Source organism: Tupaia chinensis, unplaced genomic scaffold, assembly GCF_000334495.1.
Source record: "Tupaia chinensis unplaced genomic scaffold, TupChi_1.0 Scaffold000292_1, whole genome shotgun sequence".
Taxonomy (NCBI): domain Eukaryota; kingdom Metazoa; phylum Chordata; class Mammalia; order Scandentia; family Tupaiidae; genus Tupaia; species Tupaia belangeri.
The window spans coordinates 3,167,151-3,184,144 of NW_006159777.1; the positions used below are offsets into that span (position 1 = coordinate 3,167,151).

The window sequence follows — 16,994 nt, forward strand, 5'->3', positions numbered from 1 at the left end:
AAAACATGTCAAATGGTATCTTGAAATATAGGCTTTATTTGCTGTATGTCAATTATTCTTGATAAAAACTATTTAAAATAGCATCTGAGGGTCTGATAGTGGTACGGTGGCAGGAAGCAGTATGCTATGAGGCCGACTCGCCTGGGAAGGTTCTAGGTTCGCATGGGGAGACATCCCTGGGCATGCTGGGCACACGCGTGCCTGTGACCTGGGCCTAGCAGGGACTAGGGTGGGTCATGGCATTGGGATCCTGTTGAGGGTGCTGTCCCTTTTCCACTCTCTCTCCCCAGTGGTCCCTCTCACCCATGGAAACAGCAGACAAACTTCGAAGAACACATAAAGATAATACTTATGGGGTAGATGCAGAGATTTTCCAAGAGTTTGGGCGGGGGGAGCATGTAAAATACAGGCCAGAGAAGCTGGGCACAGGGTTCGGTGTCACCTGCTTTGTGACAGGAGGGAAAAAAGGCAGATGTACAAAGGGACTTGGAAACACTGGGGAAAACAGCAGTCAAGTACGAGATTACGTTAGTGCAGCATTTTTAAAAGTTTATGTATGCATAATTCACCCACAGAAATGCATTTCCCACGAACTTTTGAAGCCCCCCCCCCAGTATTTACACATCTTTAACATTGGAAAGTCCCCTCCCTTGAGCTCTCCGTGTCCGTCACACTGTGGCTGTCAACACTTTGCTTTCCCCTGAGTAAAGCGCGGCCATTGGAGCACGCTCTCAAGTCCTCACAGCTGGAAAGCCGGGTGATGGAGCATGCTCTCAAGTCCTCACAGTTGGAAAGCCGGGTGATGGAGCACGCTCTCAAGGCCGCTCACTTTACTCAGGTGAGAGCTGGGCTCTGGAAAGGACGGTCTTAGAGCAGCCTCTGTGTGCAGAGGCCTCCTTGGAAAATACTCTTTGAAGGCCCTGGTTCCTGTGACACTCACTGCGGTTCCAGGGCCAGATGGGCCCAGCAACTGTGACAGCCAAAGCCCGCGTTTGCCATTCCTGGGATGGCAAACCAGCCCGAGAGAACTCCGTATTTGCCCGCGGAGCCCCTGTTCTGATTGTGCATCTTATGTGTGCATTTGTGCTTTGCTCATGGCCTCTAATTTGCAGGTGGACTTCATTGCATTGAACACCAAACTGCAAACAGAAAGAAATCAAAGCCACCTGGAAGAGAACCCCAAACGAAGAGGAGGTGGGAGCGTGGGAAAGGAAGCTAGTCTGGGGTCTCTGCAGCAGAAGGCCGGAGGCCATGGGTGCAGGGCGAGGGCACACAGGCCACTTAGATCTCGGGGGGCACCCTGGAGCCAGGAGTGGCCGAACTAGTGCAGCTTCCATGCCGGAGCTGAGAGGGGCTCCCCGTTCTGGCAGTTTTTACCTCGGTCCCACAGCTTCCCCTTGTGCCCTGCACCCTGTGTGGAAGACTGGCCCTGGGACTCGCCATCCCACAGGGAGGACACTGCCCTGTCACTGTGCCTCCCCTGAGCTCCCTCAGTGCTACGTGCCCTGTCCAGGTCACGGCCAACAGCAGCACTCAACACCCTATGCTCCCAAGCCTCTGGATACCCAGCCGGAGAGGTGGGAGGGGCCCAGCCTAGCCACGAGTACTGGTGGGGTGGGAAGCACCATCGTTCACGCTCTGGGGAGGACTGCGCCCCCCATTGTGGGGGTGCGCTGGAGAGATGGCCATCACAGCTGTGCAGGCAGCTGCAGGGGAGCGGAGGGCTCTATGCCTTGCCCTGAGAGCAGGCGCGGCCAGCTCCGGCCCCGGCGAGCAAGCACAGGCCGTGTAGGGCCAGGCAGGCGTCCCCGCTGGCCCGGGCAGTGTGGGAGTTGCCTGGCCACGTCGGCACCGTCTCCACTGTGGGATGGTGATAGCAGCAGCCCTACTTCCCGCGGCTGCTGGGGGATTAAATGTGATCATGTAAAGAAAGTCCTGGGGCCAGACAGTGGGGCAGAGGTAAACCGCGGTGCTCTGTGAGGCCGGCCATGTCAGAGACCCTCCTGAGAACAGCGGGAACCTGCGTGCCCAGGACCTGGGGCCCTGAGCCTCGAGTGCTTTTCGGCATGGTGACCACGCTGGACGTGCTCTCCCTCTGTCTCGCTCCCTCGCTCCCTTGCATGAACGAGAGGTTCATGCAAAAAAGAAATGAAAAAAGAGAAAAGGAGACAGTCCTGCCTGCAGTGCCCAACACAGTGGGAATGCGTTGAGGTACTGGAACAGGGTCCTGCCACCTGGGCCAAACCATCTGTGCAAGAGGCCAGGAGTCTAGGAAGAAGTGGCACTCACAGGAGGGGACCCTGGTGGAACCGAGAGTCTTCGGATGAAGGTGACTGAGGAGCCCAAGGGGCAAGGGCTGGGCCCAACACGCCTGAGGTTCTTGGCAACCATTTTGGGCAGGTGCGCAACCTGCCCAGACACTGTGCTTGGCGCAGCTGGGACAAAGGAGTGAACTCTAGACCCAGGTCCCGCAGGAGAAGACGCACGTGTCCATGCACCGGGTGGATTCGCATAGTCTGAGGGCCCTTGTTGCATTCCTGAGCTGCAGGAGAGGCCACCGCTTGGTTTCGGTTGTTCTTGGCCCCCTCACTGACCTGAGGCACTATTTCCTCCTCCTCTCCTCTCCCTGTTCCTCCCCCACCTTCTTTTAAAAACCGTGTAAGGGTTTGTCAGTGAATGATCTTATTCACGAAGCAGCCTGATGACAGTCCACAGAGCTGAACGGGCACTTCACTGTGTCTAATAAATCCGCAACGAAAATAAACAGAGGGAAGACGGTCTGGGAAAGACAGGCCAGGCAGGCAGGCATGCAAGGAGCCCGTCATGGTGGCTTACAGCCCCCTCGGCCCCTTTTGGCCATGGTGACCTGCCTGTGAGCAGGGCTGATGGCATAGAGCGGCCAGCCAGGCCACCTCTAGGGCACTCCTGGGTGGCTGCAAACCATCGGTGGGAAAGGAAGGTGGAAGGTCTCCATCCACTGCCCTGCACTGAGACAAGGGCAGATGCGACAAGGCCGGGCCAAGCCAGGAGTGTCACCTCCCCTCGGATCCACACCCGGATTGCACATGGCCTTGCCCGGTCATCCGCCTGCCCAAACCACCCTCCACCCAGGATTCGGGTGACAGTCTAGGATTAGAGGCATATTCAGGTGAACGTCTCGAACACCTGCTGCTCCAGCATTAATCACCCTCCCAGGTGCACATGTGGCCTTTCCAAGGCATTAGCCCTTAGCGGGCCTTGCTGGGCGAGGGCAGCTCAGGGCTCTACCCACCATGACTCACAGCCTTGCCCAGAAAGACACCATCTTGCAGGGTGAGGGAAGGGCTAAGTGGCAGAAAGACCTGCCTGGAATCCCTGGGCAGAACTCACAGGATTCGAAGTTTCTCCAACAAGGCCGTAGCTCGTTGGAGGGCCGGATATGTTGCTCTGCTCCCTGCGGACAGAGGCATGAGGTGGATGTGGGGAAGCACCTGCTGACTCGGATGGAGGGCGGTGGGCGGCTCCAAAGCACCAGCTTCAGCAGCGCCCCTCTCCCAAGCCGCCACCATCTTGCCCCGTTTCCCTGTCTGTGAAATGGATCGCACGCATAACTACGGCCCATTCTGCTTTAGATTTGTATCCAGTCCTCGGAGCTGAGCGCCCAGGCAGCTCCCACCCTGCCACTCACTTGGAGGGACTCGGCCCCCTCGGCCCCGCCAACGCAAGGTCCGACCGGCCTCACAACTTGCCTCCAGCTGCCACCTGCGATTCAGGTCTAGGCAAGGTTCTAATTTTCTCTCAGACCAATGCGTGCACGGGCACTGTCCTTGCCTGGCTGTCACAGCGACACCACACAATCCCTGGAGGGAGCGTTCTAGACGGCCTGGCAACGCCTGTTCCCAAAAGGAGTTAGCAAACCAGGTGGTGAATGGACCTGTGGCCTGCAAGTGTGGACCACATCAGCCTCAGTTCTCTTCGCAAAGTCCCCTGGGGAAACGGGCTGGCGTGGTCCCCGTTTGCTCTCTTGCCCCTCTGGTCTCAGACGGGGGCTGGCAAGCCCAGTCCTGCTGCCAGGAGTGCTGCCCTGGTCATGGCCAAAGGGTCGGAGAGCTACTGGGTGGTTGGGAAGCCATATATTTTCCTAGGCAAACATGGAGCCTGATTGTCCCGGTAACCTGAGACTACGGTTCAGAGCAGGGCTGAGCACACACACTGCTGAGAGTCGAAGCCTCTGGGCCTCGAGAAAGACAGCAGCAGAAGCCAGAGGGTCCAGACCTCCCTGCTGCCCGTCTCTGGGCCTTTGGAGAGCTCGGAGAGGAAAATGAGCCTGGGACACACAGACCGGGAAACAGCCTCCAGGCATCTGTGGTGCAGCAGGGAATCGAAGCGTGTCCACGTCCTGCCTGGGAAAATGGCGGGGCCACGGCGGCGATTACCAAAGATGCACTAAGAGGGAGCAGTGAGGAGTGAACAGGTTAGACTGGAAAGTGCTGACGCTAGTTCAGGGGCCCTGGCAGGAAGAGGTGACTTCAAACTAGCATGTGGCCTCTCAGAGCCGTGTTAGAGGAGGCGAAGGCAAGGAGAGACACCCCCCTCTTCCTGGGGCAGACAACAGGCGGCATGACACCGAGCAGGAGCAGGGGCCTGGGGTGGCTGTTCACACGAGCAACAGCACGCTCGGGGCTTCCGCAAACCCAGGAATCGCGTGCGTCCAACTCCTGGGAGCGAGTGTTCGGGCAGAGCGCGGGTCAGCTGCACACCCCAACGCCTCTGTCGCCCAGTGTCCGAGGGAAGGTTTAGTATCACCTGCAGGACTGACTCGGGCGGCAACTGGGGAGACCTGGACGGTCTTTAACACACACTTCATGGCCACGTGACCCAGCACTGCCACTCTGCGTGTTCACCGCAGGAAATCCCATGGCCGTGTGAGGGCGGGACCTGCACTCCGGTGTCCTCTGAGCATGACACACGTGCCAGGGTGGCCGTCAGCAGGCAGGTGGATGAGATCACGTGGTCCATGCAAGGGGGCTTCAGAAAGGTCACGGCAAGTACAAGGAGCAGGATTAAAGCACAAAAATATCTTGAAACCCACGTAGCTCACTGATAATCTGCATTCTCCAATAATTTTCTGAAGATCCACGTATGCTCAACGAAACATCATTCACTCTTAAAAGAGAAGGCAGTTCCGCCATTCGGGACAACACGGGCGGACCTGGAGGACGTGACACTGAGTGAGATAAGCTGGGCGGGGACACGCACACGGTCTCACCCACGTGTGGACTCCAGACCAGAACTCACAGAAGCAGAGAGCAGGGCGTGGTGGCCGCGGCCGGGGTGAGGTCGGAGGGGAGCAGGGGCAGTCGGTTGAAGGGTGGGAGCGCTGTTGTCCAGCTCTGTGGTCAAGAGCACACGCTGACTAGCTGCTGAGAGCAGATCTTACGCGCTCGATCCTGAAGTGGTTCAGTGTGAATCCACCTGATCCCGCCATTCCTCAATGTGCACATATTTCTAAACATCATGTTAAATATACGCACTTGTCACTTGTCAATGAAGAGTAGCTTGGGGGCACGGACAGTGGCACGGCAGTGGACGGCAATGCTCCGTGCCCACCTGAGAGGACTCTGGGTCGGTACCTGGGACCTCCGTGGGCACTCACGGCAGGGGGCCGGCTGAGGCTGGACGTGAGTCGCGGCTCCGTGGCCCTGCTGGCTCCGTCTGTCTGTCCCTCTGACTGTCTTGGCTACCTCCCTCATTCACGGAATAAATAAACTTAAAATAAGAATAATTTCCTTCAAGGCCCAGCCGGTCCTGCCTTTCTGTCACTGGGCAAAGCCAGGCAAAGCTGAGGCCCGAGAACAACCGAGAGCGTAGTTGTGGAGGTGACCTGGGGCCTTCCAACACATCGGGAGGGATACCTGAGCGCGGAAGTCCACCAGGGAAGTACCTTCGGCCCTACAGGCAGGAAGCAAGCCACGGCCACAGAATAAGAGCTGCAGTCCTTAACAGCCCCCATGGGTGTGTGCGCTGGCACCCACAGGCGCGCGGGGCAAGAGACCAAAACCATCGCGAGAAACCAGCAAGTGACAGGCCTCTCGGTGAGGCAAAGGGGCCAGGACGGGTCCTTAGGAGTGAGAGCCGGCAAGCACAGGTCTGCCTGACTGTAGCCTGTGCGTGCTCCGGAGCTCATGGGGACCACCTGGTAGCAGAGGCCGGAGGTGTGGGGGCAGCTTCTCACATGCTCTGTACAGGGACCTCGCACAGGCGCCTGGGTGTGGCCTCACGAACTGGTTCTCCAGGCCACGTCTCCAACTCCTTTGTCTATTCACAAGAGTTAAGAAAAAGACTGTTTTCTCTTTGTTGCTCTGAAAGTCAGACTGCAGTCCCTCTCTGCCGGCGGTGTTCACGGGGGAAGCGGGCGGCCAGATGACTGACAACAGGCAGCTCTTTCCTGTTGAGCTTTGGAATGAATTGCACAATTGTCTGCAGAACCCGTAACCAGGTTTGCTTCCTAGCTCAGGCCCGGTGGGAGTCGGTGGGTATTCTGCAAGCCGGCAACTCGGCGGTTACTGTGTCATGGCCAACCGACGTGGGCACGCTGTCCTGGAGGGCATCAAGGTGAGCGTGCCAGGGACAGACCCACAAGTGTGACCCTGTGAGGTCGGGCCTCTGGGCCAGCACATGAGTCAGACATAAAATGAAGGTGAAGTCCTCTCTTTGGGAAGGCTGAAGCCTACTTCTCCCTTGACCTTATTAAAAATGGGACATCAGGACCAGCAGGTGGTGTGGTGACTAAGGCACTGGACTCCCACGTGGCTGACCGTGGCTTGAGTCCCAGACCTCGTGGCCTGAAAGTCGCATGGGACATGTGTGCACCTGTGTCCAGAATCCCAGGAGGAGAATGGGGGAGAAGGGATTGTGGCATAGCCATCCCCCGGGGAGGGGGTGTTTCTCTGGCAAGTACATGTGCCCTACGGCAAAATAAAGGGGGTGGGGGTGGGCGTCATTTCTACACCTAAAATGACCGAGCACATGACCAGCTGCAATGGTGTGAGCCAAGTGCTGGAAGCCACGTGGAAGGCTCTGGGTCTGCACCCCAGGTCTACCGAAGAGCCAGACAGGTCTGCGACCCTGGCTTGCTACAGGGCTGGAGGAGGTCGTGGAGTGAAGGTCCTGTTGAAGGTGCTGCTCTCTCTCTTCCTCCTCCCTTTCTTTCTCTCATAAAGGAAATAAATGAGTAAGCTTCAAGAGAAAAATACAACAAGAAGTCAAGGCACCCAGCACAGCTAGCCAGGTAGTACCTCAGACCTTTGGTTAGAAGTCGTAGGACCCACCACCCATATGGACACGTAATAAATGCTAGAAAAATCAAAGAAAATTAATGCAACTGCTCACCTAGAAGTGATGGGGGACAGGGATGGGGTGAGAGGAAGACTCCTGTGTGGTTCTAACTTTGGAATCGTGTGCATTTACGACCTCTTCAGAACAGCGAAGGCTTTGGAGGCTGACATCCCAGGGTACCAAGCAGCTGACATGGTGCTGCTCAGGCAGGAGGCAGTGGGAGGGCTGGAGGTGACAGACAGCTCCGCGGCTCCTCCCTCACCTGTGGCCTCGGTGGCGTGTCCGCTCTCCCTGCGTTTGCATGCCAGTGGTGTTTTATCGGTGGGGAAACACAGCTGGGGTCCTGGCTAGCTCTGCAGGCCTCTTTCCCCAGGAACATTGAGGAAGGACCAGATACTGCTATGATTGAGGTAATGGCTTGTCCCCCAAAGGTTCATGTTTTGAAATTCGGTCCCAGCGTCATGGCGCTGGGAGGTGGTGAGACTTTTAGGAGGTGACGTCCATGGAGCGGGGTATAGATCATGGGGACATCCCCCTCATGACTGGATTAGTGATGTCTGGTGAGACAGAGTGAGTCCCAGCTCTAGCAAGAGGGGGCTGGTTCCTGCGAGAGCTGGTTGTTAGAAGGGAAGGGGGCGCCCCAGGCAGGTCTCTCTTGGTACACACCCCACCCCCTCTGCCTCGGTCGACCTCGTCATGATGTACAACAGAGGCTCCCTGGGGTCAGCCCCACGCCTCTGGACTTCCTAGCTCAGAACAGTAAGCCAAATAAACCTCCACTCTTCATAGGGTTATACATGTACAAAGTATTTATATCCGTTTCGTAGGTACTTCTTTAGCAGCACAAGAGCAGAGTAAGACACGTACACTCCCAGAAGAAGCAAAACACTCGGTCCTTTGGAAAGATGTATTTTTAATTAAAAAATAAAAGTTATCTTAACACATCTGCATTGCAGCTTCGGGGATGGCAGCTTAACAAAGCAAGAGCAAGGCTCAGTCCACCCCAGGGCACCTGACTGTCCTAAAATGGATACAAAGGCACACGTGTCTTCAAACACACAGACTCAGTTCAGACACAGTTCCAGTAACTCGGAACGCCTGTCCTCCAAGTCTTATTTTCCCACCCTCACCAACCCCACCCCACTCCAAAAAAAAAAAAAAAAAGGCAAAAAAAAAACAAAACAAAAAACAACAACAACAACCAAAAACATTAAATTCTTTTTTAAAACTACAGAAATAAGTGCTGAGTCAGCAGGCCTCTGGGCATGCCGCCCCTTAGCTCTCTGCATCAAGGACTGGAGACCAAAGCTAGTGGGGGAGGCTGGAGCACCGCCCTGCTGGCCGGGGTAGGATTGTGGCACAGACAGACTTCCGTTTCCAGCCCCACCAGTGGCTAATACAGCCTTTTAGGAAGAGAAGGCCTAAGATAAGCAAGTCTTTGTCAAATGCTTGCACTGAAAACGCCACTGGGAACTGTGGGAGGGAAGGAGGCAGCTGACCTCTCAGTGTTGACCGGCCATCCGAAGTCTGCCCTGCCTGCTCTCTTTCCTGTGCTCCCCAATCTCCCCTTGCCCTGAAAGAGTTTCATTTTAGCTTAGTGGTGGGGGTTCCAAAGAGGCCGCTGGTAACTGCTGGGGCTGGCCTGGAGGCCTGGCTGCCTCCAAGGGCACATCGCCTGTGCTTGGGTCCTGTGCTCCGAGCTCCTGCTGTCCCTGGGGGGGTGTGGGGCACTCCTGGCTCTGGGCCTGGCTGTTCATCTTCTCTTCCGCTTCAATCTCTTCTGAGGTGGGGATCGAGTTCTTCTTGGGCCGGCCTTTGGGCTTGGTGGGCGCCTCCTGTCCACCTTTGAGAACCTAGTGAGAAGAGCACGATTATTGAGGGAGTGAGTCCTTCCCATCGCCTCCTTCCTTGGCATGACCGTACACAGCGTCCAGTTACCCTTCCCGACAACAGGTCAGAGGGTGTAGCAAACGAATCCTCCCTGCCACCTCTGTTCCACAAAGACGCTGCATTTTTTTTTTTTTTGAGAGGTTTTTGCCATAGGGCGTGTGCACTCGCTAGACAGACAGAGAAAGACAGAGAGACAGAAAGTGAGAACTCACCCCCCAGGGGTGATGGCCACGCCGCAATCCCTTCTCCTCCATTCTCCTCTCAGGATCTTGGGCACGCATGCACATGTGCCCGGCGTGAGTTTTAAGCCACTGGGTCTGGACTCGAACCGCGGTCGACTACGTGGGAGTCCAGCGACACAGCCATTACGCTAACTGCTGGTCCCAAGACACTGCATCTTTAAGTGCTCAGTGCACTTCTAATCTGTATCACATATTTTGGCGCTTGGTAAAACCATCACTGGGGCCACGTGGTAAAAGGTAACCCTCCATGGGCACCACACACAGGAGGGGCCTGGGCACACGTCAGCCTCCCTGAGCACGCGGGGCACACCTGCGCCCAGGGGCCAGGCCTGGCTGAGGCTGGGGGCACCGCGGCAACAAGACGCTGTCTCTCTCCTGCTCACAGGAGAAACAAGTGCATGTACTGTAGAAAGAATGACGCAAACATTGAAAATTCAACATCAACACTAAAGAAACGAAAGCTCAAACGTTTATGTGGTAAGCGTCGCGTGGATTAGCTGGAAGGACGAGATTTGCAGCCAGCAGGAAAACAGTCACAGTCTGTATGAAGGTGTAATTGGAACGACCTTTTCAAGACAACTGGGAGGTCAAATCATCGTCCCACCCATAAATTCCTTAGATTACACTCGAAAAAGTCACAGAAGACTGAGACAAAGACTGATCTGCAAAAACAAACATCTGGGGGTGGGGGTGGGGGGGGGTACCCTGAAGGTTCAGCTGTGCAATTGGGAAGATAATTCTAGTGCATGACAAAGAGAATATCTGATAACCATCATGATTACATTGGAGAATATATACTAATAATGTGGGAAATATTCATATATTTTATGGAAAACAGCTTATAAGAATGTATAACCCAATTTTGAGGCTGGACAACTATATACTAACTTATTTGCAGTGTTAAGGTCATGAATAATTTTGAATCTTTTTAGTATTTTTTTCTATATTTTCTACAATGTCAACAATGGTCATGTATAAGTTTTTCTGTAATCAGAAAAAAGATGTTAAAAAGCATAGTCTTGTACTGTTCAAAGAAGTAGTAGGCTATATTCTAACCGCCACATACCAGCTTGTCTCTGCAAAGTCCTTTAAGCTCTCTGACCCTCAGTTTCCTAAGCTGTAAAGTGAGGACAACCACACCTTCTCGTACAGGGTAAAGGTGAGGGTCAACAGAATAACGCAAGTGGGGCTCCCACACTGCCGTACGTGCAGGGACACGGTGCTTCGTGGAGGCTCAGGCTCCACAGTAGGCCCAGGTTGGAGTCCCAGCCTCCCCTAAGTAGGCCAGATGTGGTGCTGTGCACCTGTGGACCTGGCTAACTGAGAAGCTGGGGCAGGAGGACCAAGGCACGGTGAGGCCCTGTCAAGCATTCCTCTTTCTTTCTCACTAAAAAATAAATCGGGGTCAGCCTGTGGTGTGGAGGTTAAGGTGGTAGATCCCACAGGCTCAAGTCCTGGACCCAGCAGCCCAAAACCCAGCAGCCCGAAAAGCATGCCAGGTGTATGTGCATGCATGCCGGAGTATGCACATGCACGCTGGGCATATGTGCATGCATGCCACGATGTATGTGCATGCATGCTGGGTGTATGTGCATGCATGCTGGGTGTATGTGTGTACATGCCCAAAATCCTGAAAGGAGAATGTAGGAGAAGGGATGGCCATGTGGCCATTTCCCCTGGGGTTGCTTTCTCACTTTCCCTCTCTCTCTCTCTCCTGAGCACGTGCGTACGATCGCAAGTTAAAAACAAAAAAACGGGAAGATAACGTACATGGAAAGGCTGCTCTCTGGCTAACCTCCCCTGGAAACCGTCCCTGACTGCCTGAGTCTAAGTGAAATGCCCCTCCACCACGCACCCCAGGAGCACTTCTCAAAAGCCACCGTCAGTGTGTGATTGCTCACCTGTCCTCCCAGTCCCCGTTTGTCACAGGCACTCCACAACCGTTCTCAAATGACGGACCTTTCCCAACAAATCCGGCCAAGGAGTTGGAGAAAAAAAAGCAAACAAAATAACCGTGCTCCAAACGGCCTTGGCTGACTTCAAAGGGCCTGCGCTTTCTTATCCATGTGATCCCCATGAGGCAAGCAGAGACCATTTTTAAACTATTTACATCTTACTTGGGAAGTAACAGCCACCCCACTGGCCTGGTGCCTCGATTTCCTGCACGGCTAGCGAGGGGCTGGGGGCCTGGACTAGCACAGGGGGTCGGGCGGGACGTGTTTCCTGCCTGCACAGCCACCTTCATCTCACCTTCCCCTTCCGCACACGACGCCTGGGAGGCAAGTGCTCACGCCCTCCTTCCCTCGTGCCCGGACTCTGACTTCCAGCCATGGCTGCACGGTCCCCAACGTTCATCCACTGCAGCTCCATCAGGAGCAGCAGGAGCCTCCAGGTGCTAAGTTCGGAGAGCGCTCACTCCTCACACCACCAGCTCTTTCAGCAGCAAAGACGACGCACATGGCATGCGTGGGTTCCGCTCAGCAGCACGCCTCCATGACGTGCAGCTCCCGCCACCGCGCAGTTTCAGAGCACCTTCCGTCCCCCAGGGAAACCTCCACCCACGGCAGTCACTCCCCACTGCCCCACTGCCCCGCGCCCCAGGCAGCCACCAATCCGCTGTTGCTGTCTTCCCAGATATGCCCGGGCTGGACCTTCACAGAAAGCACTGTAAGATACGCGGGTTTCCGGGACGACTCCATCACTTCGTGTGGCGTCCCAGGCGCAGCCGTGCTGCTGCGTCTCTGTAAACGCCACCTCGTGTCATGAACTTACCCCATTTTGTTTGCCCGGCCATCAGTAACCCCCTACGGATGTGGAGCCACGTGTCCACCTCGTGTCCTGGCGGACGTACCTGAATCGTGTTAGCTCCGCAGTGGACGTTTCGAGGTCGCTCTCCAAAGCAGCTGCCCCGTTTTACACCGACCCACAGCACGCGAGGCCTCCGCTCCTCCACATCTTGGCACTTGCTAATATCACGCCGTTTTGATGACAGCCCCGTGGGTGCAGAGTGGCACTTCGCTGTGGTTTTCACTCTCCTTCTCCAACGGCGAATGAAGCGCAGCCTCTTTTCCGGTGCCTACTGGCCAGCTGTTGATCTTCTTTCGAGAGCAGTTTGTGTGAGTCCCTTTCCATTAACTTTGGTTGTCTTTTAATTATTGAGTGACAGGGGTTCTTGGAATATTCTGTACACATGTCTCATGCCAGGTACACGCTGCGCACAGATGTTCCCATCCCGTGGCTGTCTTTTCATTTTCTTGATGGTGTGCTTTGCAACACGAAAGTTTTTAATTTTGATCAAGTCATTTTCATTTCTTTTTTCTCCTTTTAGTTTTTGTCATAGGGTGTGTGTGCTTGGCAGAGAGTGAGAAATCACTCTCCGGGGAGCATGACCATGCTGCAGGCCCCTCTCCTCCAGTTCCCTCAGGATTTTCGGCATGCATGCACCAGTGCCTGGCATGATTTTCAAGCCTCCTGTTCCAGGACTCGAGCTGTGGTCAGCCATGTGGAGCCCAGTGCTTTAACCGCCACGCCCCCTGCTGGCTGGGCCTTGTCACTTTTTAAGGACAGGTCCACACTATGCTGCCCAGTCTGCCCTTGAACTTGCAGTCTTCCTGCCTCAACCCCTCGAGTGGCTGGGGTGACAGGTGCACGCCTACACACTTTTATCTTTTCTTGTGTTCCTTGTGCTTTTGAGGTCCGATGGAAGAAGGTTTTGCCTGATCAAAGGTCACCAATATTTACTCTTACGTCTTCTCTTAACTTATGGTTTGGGCTCTGTCATGTGGGTCCACGATTCATGTCATGTCATTTCTGTGCAGCGCGAGGAAAACCGCGGGTTCTCAGGAAACGCCTCCTCTGAGCGGGGCCTCCGCTCAGCCACTGTTTCCCACCAAGCAACAACCACGAAGACGTGAGATGTGGATGCCAAAGGGCCACCTCTGCGGGGAAGACATCGTACTCCTGGGTACGCAGTCACTGTCCGATCCTGCTTTCTATCGAGTTCAGGCTTTGGAAAGTACCAGCCATACCGAGATGGAATCCCCACGTGGAAAGCGGCTGTGCCGGCCTGAGCTTGGCCGCACAGGAGTGAGTCGCCCCCTGTGGGAGCCAAGGCGGCGAGGGCAGGTCTGAGGAGCCACCTAATTGGCACAGAAAGCCCAGCCCGGCAATTAGAGAGCACCACCCACGCGGCTTGGACAGACCCCACCTGGCTCTCTTCCTACTGCCTGAAAGGAAATCAAAACAATAGACCATTTTCTAAATGGAATCAAACATTCCGGTGAACCAATCAATAGGCGCTCACTACCCTCTTGGCTGCTTCCGCCTCGACCTCTGCCTCTGCCTCCTGGGGACACCTGAGCCACACAATTACCCCAACGCCCTCCACCCAGGCTGCACATCAGGCCCCCGGCCTCCTGCCGTGCTCTCCTCAAGGGTGCCCAGGTCCGAGCGGCCGGCCAGCCCACTTCAGAAGGAGACTGCCCGCACCTCCACCTGTGTCCACCTCCTGCTGGCTCCTCCCAGCTGAAACAGGGCTCAGGGCCTGCTGCCTGGACATCAAGGTGGGGCCTCCTGCTTCCTCCGAGGTGCAGCTGGGGACAGGAAGTGGCTGGAGAGCATAAACTGTCAGGGCAGGGAGGACCGTCCCTCACTTTCCAGGTGGGACACTGAGCTGGCACCAAGAGCCGGTCAGGCCAGTGCTGCCGTTCGGACACGAAGCCCAGCTGCTGCGTCGAATGTTCCTAGCGGTACTGAGAGGTGCGCGAGGGGGACCCACTGCCGGCCTCCTGTGGTTGTTGTCCCCGTGCGATCCCCGAGCTCCCTGACTGTGGGCAGCAGACCTGTTACCCAGGCACGCTCTACACTCTGTCTCCATGAAGCTCCATGGAACAGCGGGGCCGCACAGCCAGTGGTGGCTCCATGACGTTGTTGTCCACACTAGCGGTCTTCTCACCTACGGACATGCTGTCCCCTCCATCTCTAGCAGGCCCCAAATGCCCCACACTGGCTGACAGGAGCAGGGGTGGGGAGAACAGACACCCAGGCCTACTCTCCACCAAAGAGGAGCTCAGAATTGGGGGCACAGCAGTGAAACGGAGGCTCTGCAAGGCTGACCCACATGGGACGGTTTTGAGTTCCAATCCAGAGACCTCCCCAAGTACACAGGGCACATGTGCACTCATGACCCAGGACGGGCTGGGGTAGATTCTGACGTCTTCCTCATTGAAGGTGCTGTCTCTGTCTCTTGTCTGTCTCTCCCCACTATCTCTCTAGCTTATGGAAGAAAGAAATACACTTTTCAAAAAAGATTAAAGAGAAAAAAAAGCTGAAAACCTGTAGCATTTATTTTTGGTTTGTCTATTCTTGCTTTCCAATGTGTGGATTCTCCGGAGACATGGCTTCTGCGGGGCGATTAATAATGCTGATGGCCACTAACCTCTCCTGGCTGTGTCCCACGCCAGGTGCTGCTCTGGGGGTTTTACAGAGATTAGCCCGTCTAATTTACAACCCGTACAGGTACACGCTGGCCACCTGGCTGACGAGGAAACCGCCCACCATTGCGCCAGCAGCGCCTGGTAAGGACGCACAGGCCTGTGACGCTGCAGACTGGCGAGAAAGAGCGAGGGCGAGCGTCCCCCGAGAGCGAGGGTGTGCTGGCTCCTGGCAGAACAGAACTGCTCAGGGCTGAAAAGACCCCGGGTGACGCGGCACGTTCCATCTGGAACTGAAGCCAGCAGAAGCGGCGTAGGGTGCGCCCATCGAGAGCGGAGCTGAGACTCACCCACCCACCGCAGGTTACAATGCTGGCCCGTCCAGACGAGTCGGCGATGCTATCTGCGCTTTGGCAAGGCTGTCCTTGGCAGTGCTGTGCGCAAACCTGAGAGTCAAGTGCTAATCTTTTTCCAGTTCCAATTAGGTTACTAGCCTTGAGACATCTTCATTACTCAATGATCTCTTTCTTTTCCTCCCCACTACCTGAAGAGGTAGGCTTGAAGAGTTTACCAGGAAAATCTATGAAGCAATCGGGGTGGCAACGATGCTTGCTGCTCTGCGGGCGTCAGGGATCAAACCCCAGCGAAGCGCACCCCTCACATGCACACTCCTGCCGTGGCGAAGCGCGCATGTGCTCAAGCACTCTGCTCCTTCCTTCGGCTGAACTTTGCCTAACGCACTCCTAGTCAGCCACCAGAACCCATGTGGTGGCACCTCTTCCCTGAAGCCCTCCCCTTTCACAGTGATTCGGACCCTTCTGGTCCGTACCCGCTGCCTGCCACACTGCAGAATTATCAGTTACAGGCTTGCCTCTCCCACTTTACTGAGTGCCTTTTTTCATCTTCGTTCTTTCTTTCTTGTCTTAGTTTTTCTTTAAAGTGTTTTTTTCTCTTCCCTCTCTGAGAAAGGGAGCAAGACATAGAGACAGATGATCATTTCCAAAAGGGTTCTGGGTTCCGACCACTCCCAGCCTCAGCCAGCCTGGGCCAGGGGCACACGTGTGTTCACCGTGCTCCAGGGGTCTCCAGACACCGACCTGGAACCTCCCGAGCGGGTCTGCTCACTGAGTGTTGCCTTTCACCGTGGTGGCACCATGGGCCCCTCGCCTTTGCCTCCAGGGACTGGGCCAGGCCGACCTCTGCCTCCACAGGCCGGATGGGAGGACGTGCATCGAGGGGCAGACTCAGCGGCCTGCGGGACGTTCTGGGGTGAAACATGCTGAGTTAATGTGGCGCCGATAACACCGGTAACTGGCCCACCGCCAAGCAGCCGCACGGGGACTGGTGGAAAGTGGGTGACATCAGCCATGAAGGTGCACACGTGGCCCACAGGTGCTGGGCGGTGCTGCAGAGAGGGCTGGCTGGCAGTGCACTCGTCTGACTCACGCAAACATCGCTGATAACCATCTGAAGCAAGGCCTCTGCCGCTCGGAGAAGCCATTGCGATGGCGAGGAGGGAGGAGGTGGGTGGTGGGGCTACAAGAGAGCAATGAAGGGACTTGCCCAAAATCGGCCAGGGAGGAACGAGCAGGGAACGCAGCTCAGCTTCTCACTCCCACATCTGGGTCTTGAGACCAAGCCCCACAGAGGACTGGGCCCCCAGGCTCGTGTGTGTCCATGCCGCAGGTTTGGACTGACTGCATGTTTAGCTGAATCTCACTTCTCTTCACCTGCAGCTCCTCCCTGCAGCCCCCTCCCGGTCCCTATCACAACAGCCAGCCCCTAAGCATGGGTGCTTCCTGGCTGTTCTGAGCTGCGTTTCAGGGCCAGGGCTAGACGGCGAGCCCCGTGAAGGCAGGGTTTGCGCTCTGCTTCATCACTTCCTGCGGTGCCAGGACAGGACATGGTTCACAAGAGACCCTGAGTACGTATTTGTTCGTAGACGCCACAGGCGTGTGTGTGTGCACACCACCAGCGTCTCCGGCTCACTCGGCCGGCAGGCGGGCCCCAGGGACACAGTGAGCTTTCCCAGGAACGCCTTTCTTTCTTTTTTTCTTCTCTTTCTTTCTTTCTTTCTTTCTTTCTTTTTTTTTTTTTTTTTTTTTGATGTGTT

At 55.7% G+C, this 16,994-nt stretch overlaps 1 protein-coding gene across 1 annotated transcript in view; it reads right to left on the bottom strand.

Moving 5' to 3' along the window:
* Positions 1-8,525: 8,525 nt before the first annotated feature.
* BARX2 (BARX homeobox 2) overlaps positions 8,526-16,994 on the bottom strand; it is a 55,929-nt gene continuing 47,460 nt past the window's right edge. Inside the window, exon 4 of the mRNA XM_006150641.3 lies at positions 8,526-9,170. Within this exon, the coding sequence (XP_006150703.1) occupies positions 8,907-9,170 (264 nt within the window). The 3' untranslated portion in view covers positions 8,526-8,906. The remainder of the gene's footprint in view (positions 9,171-16,994) is intronic.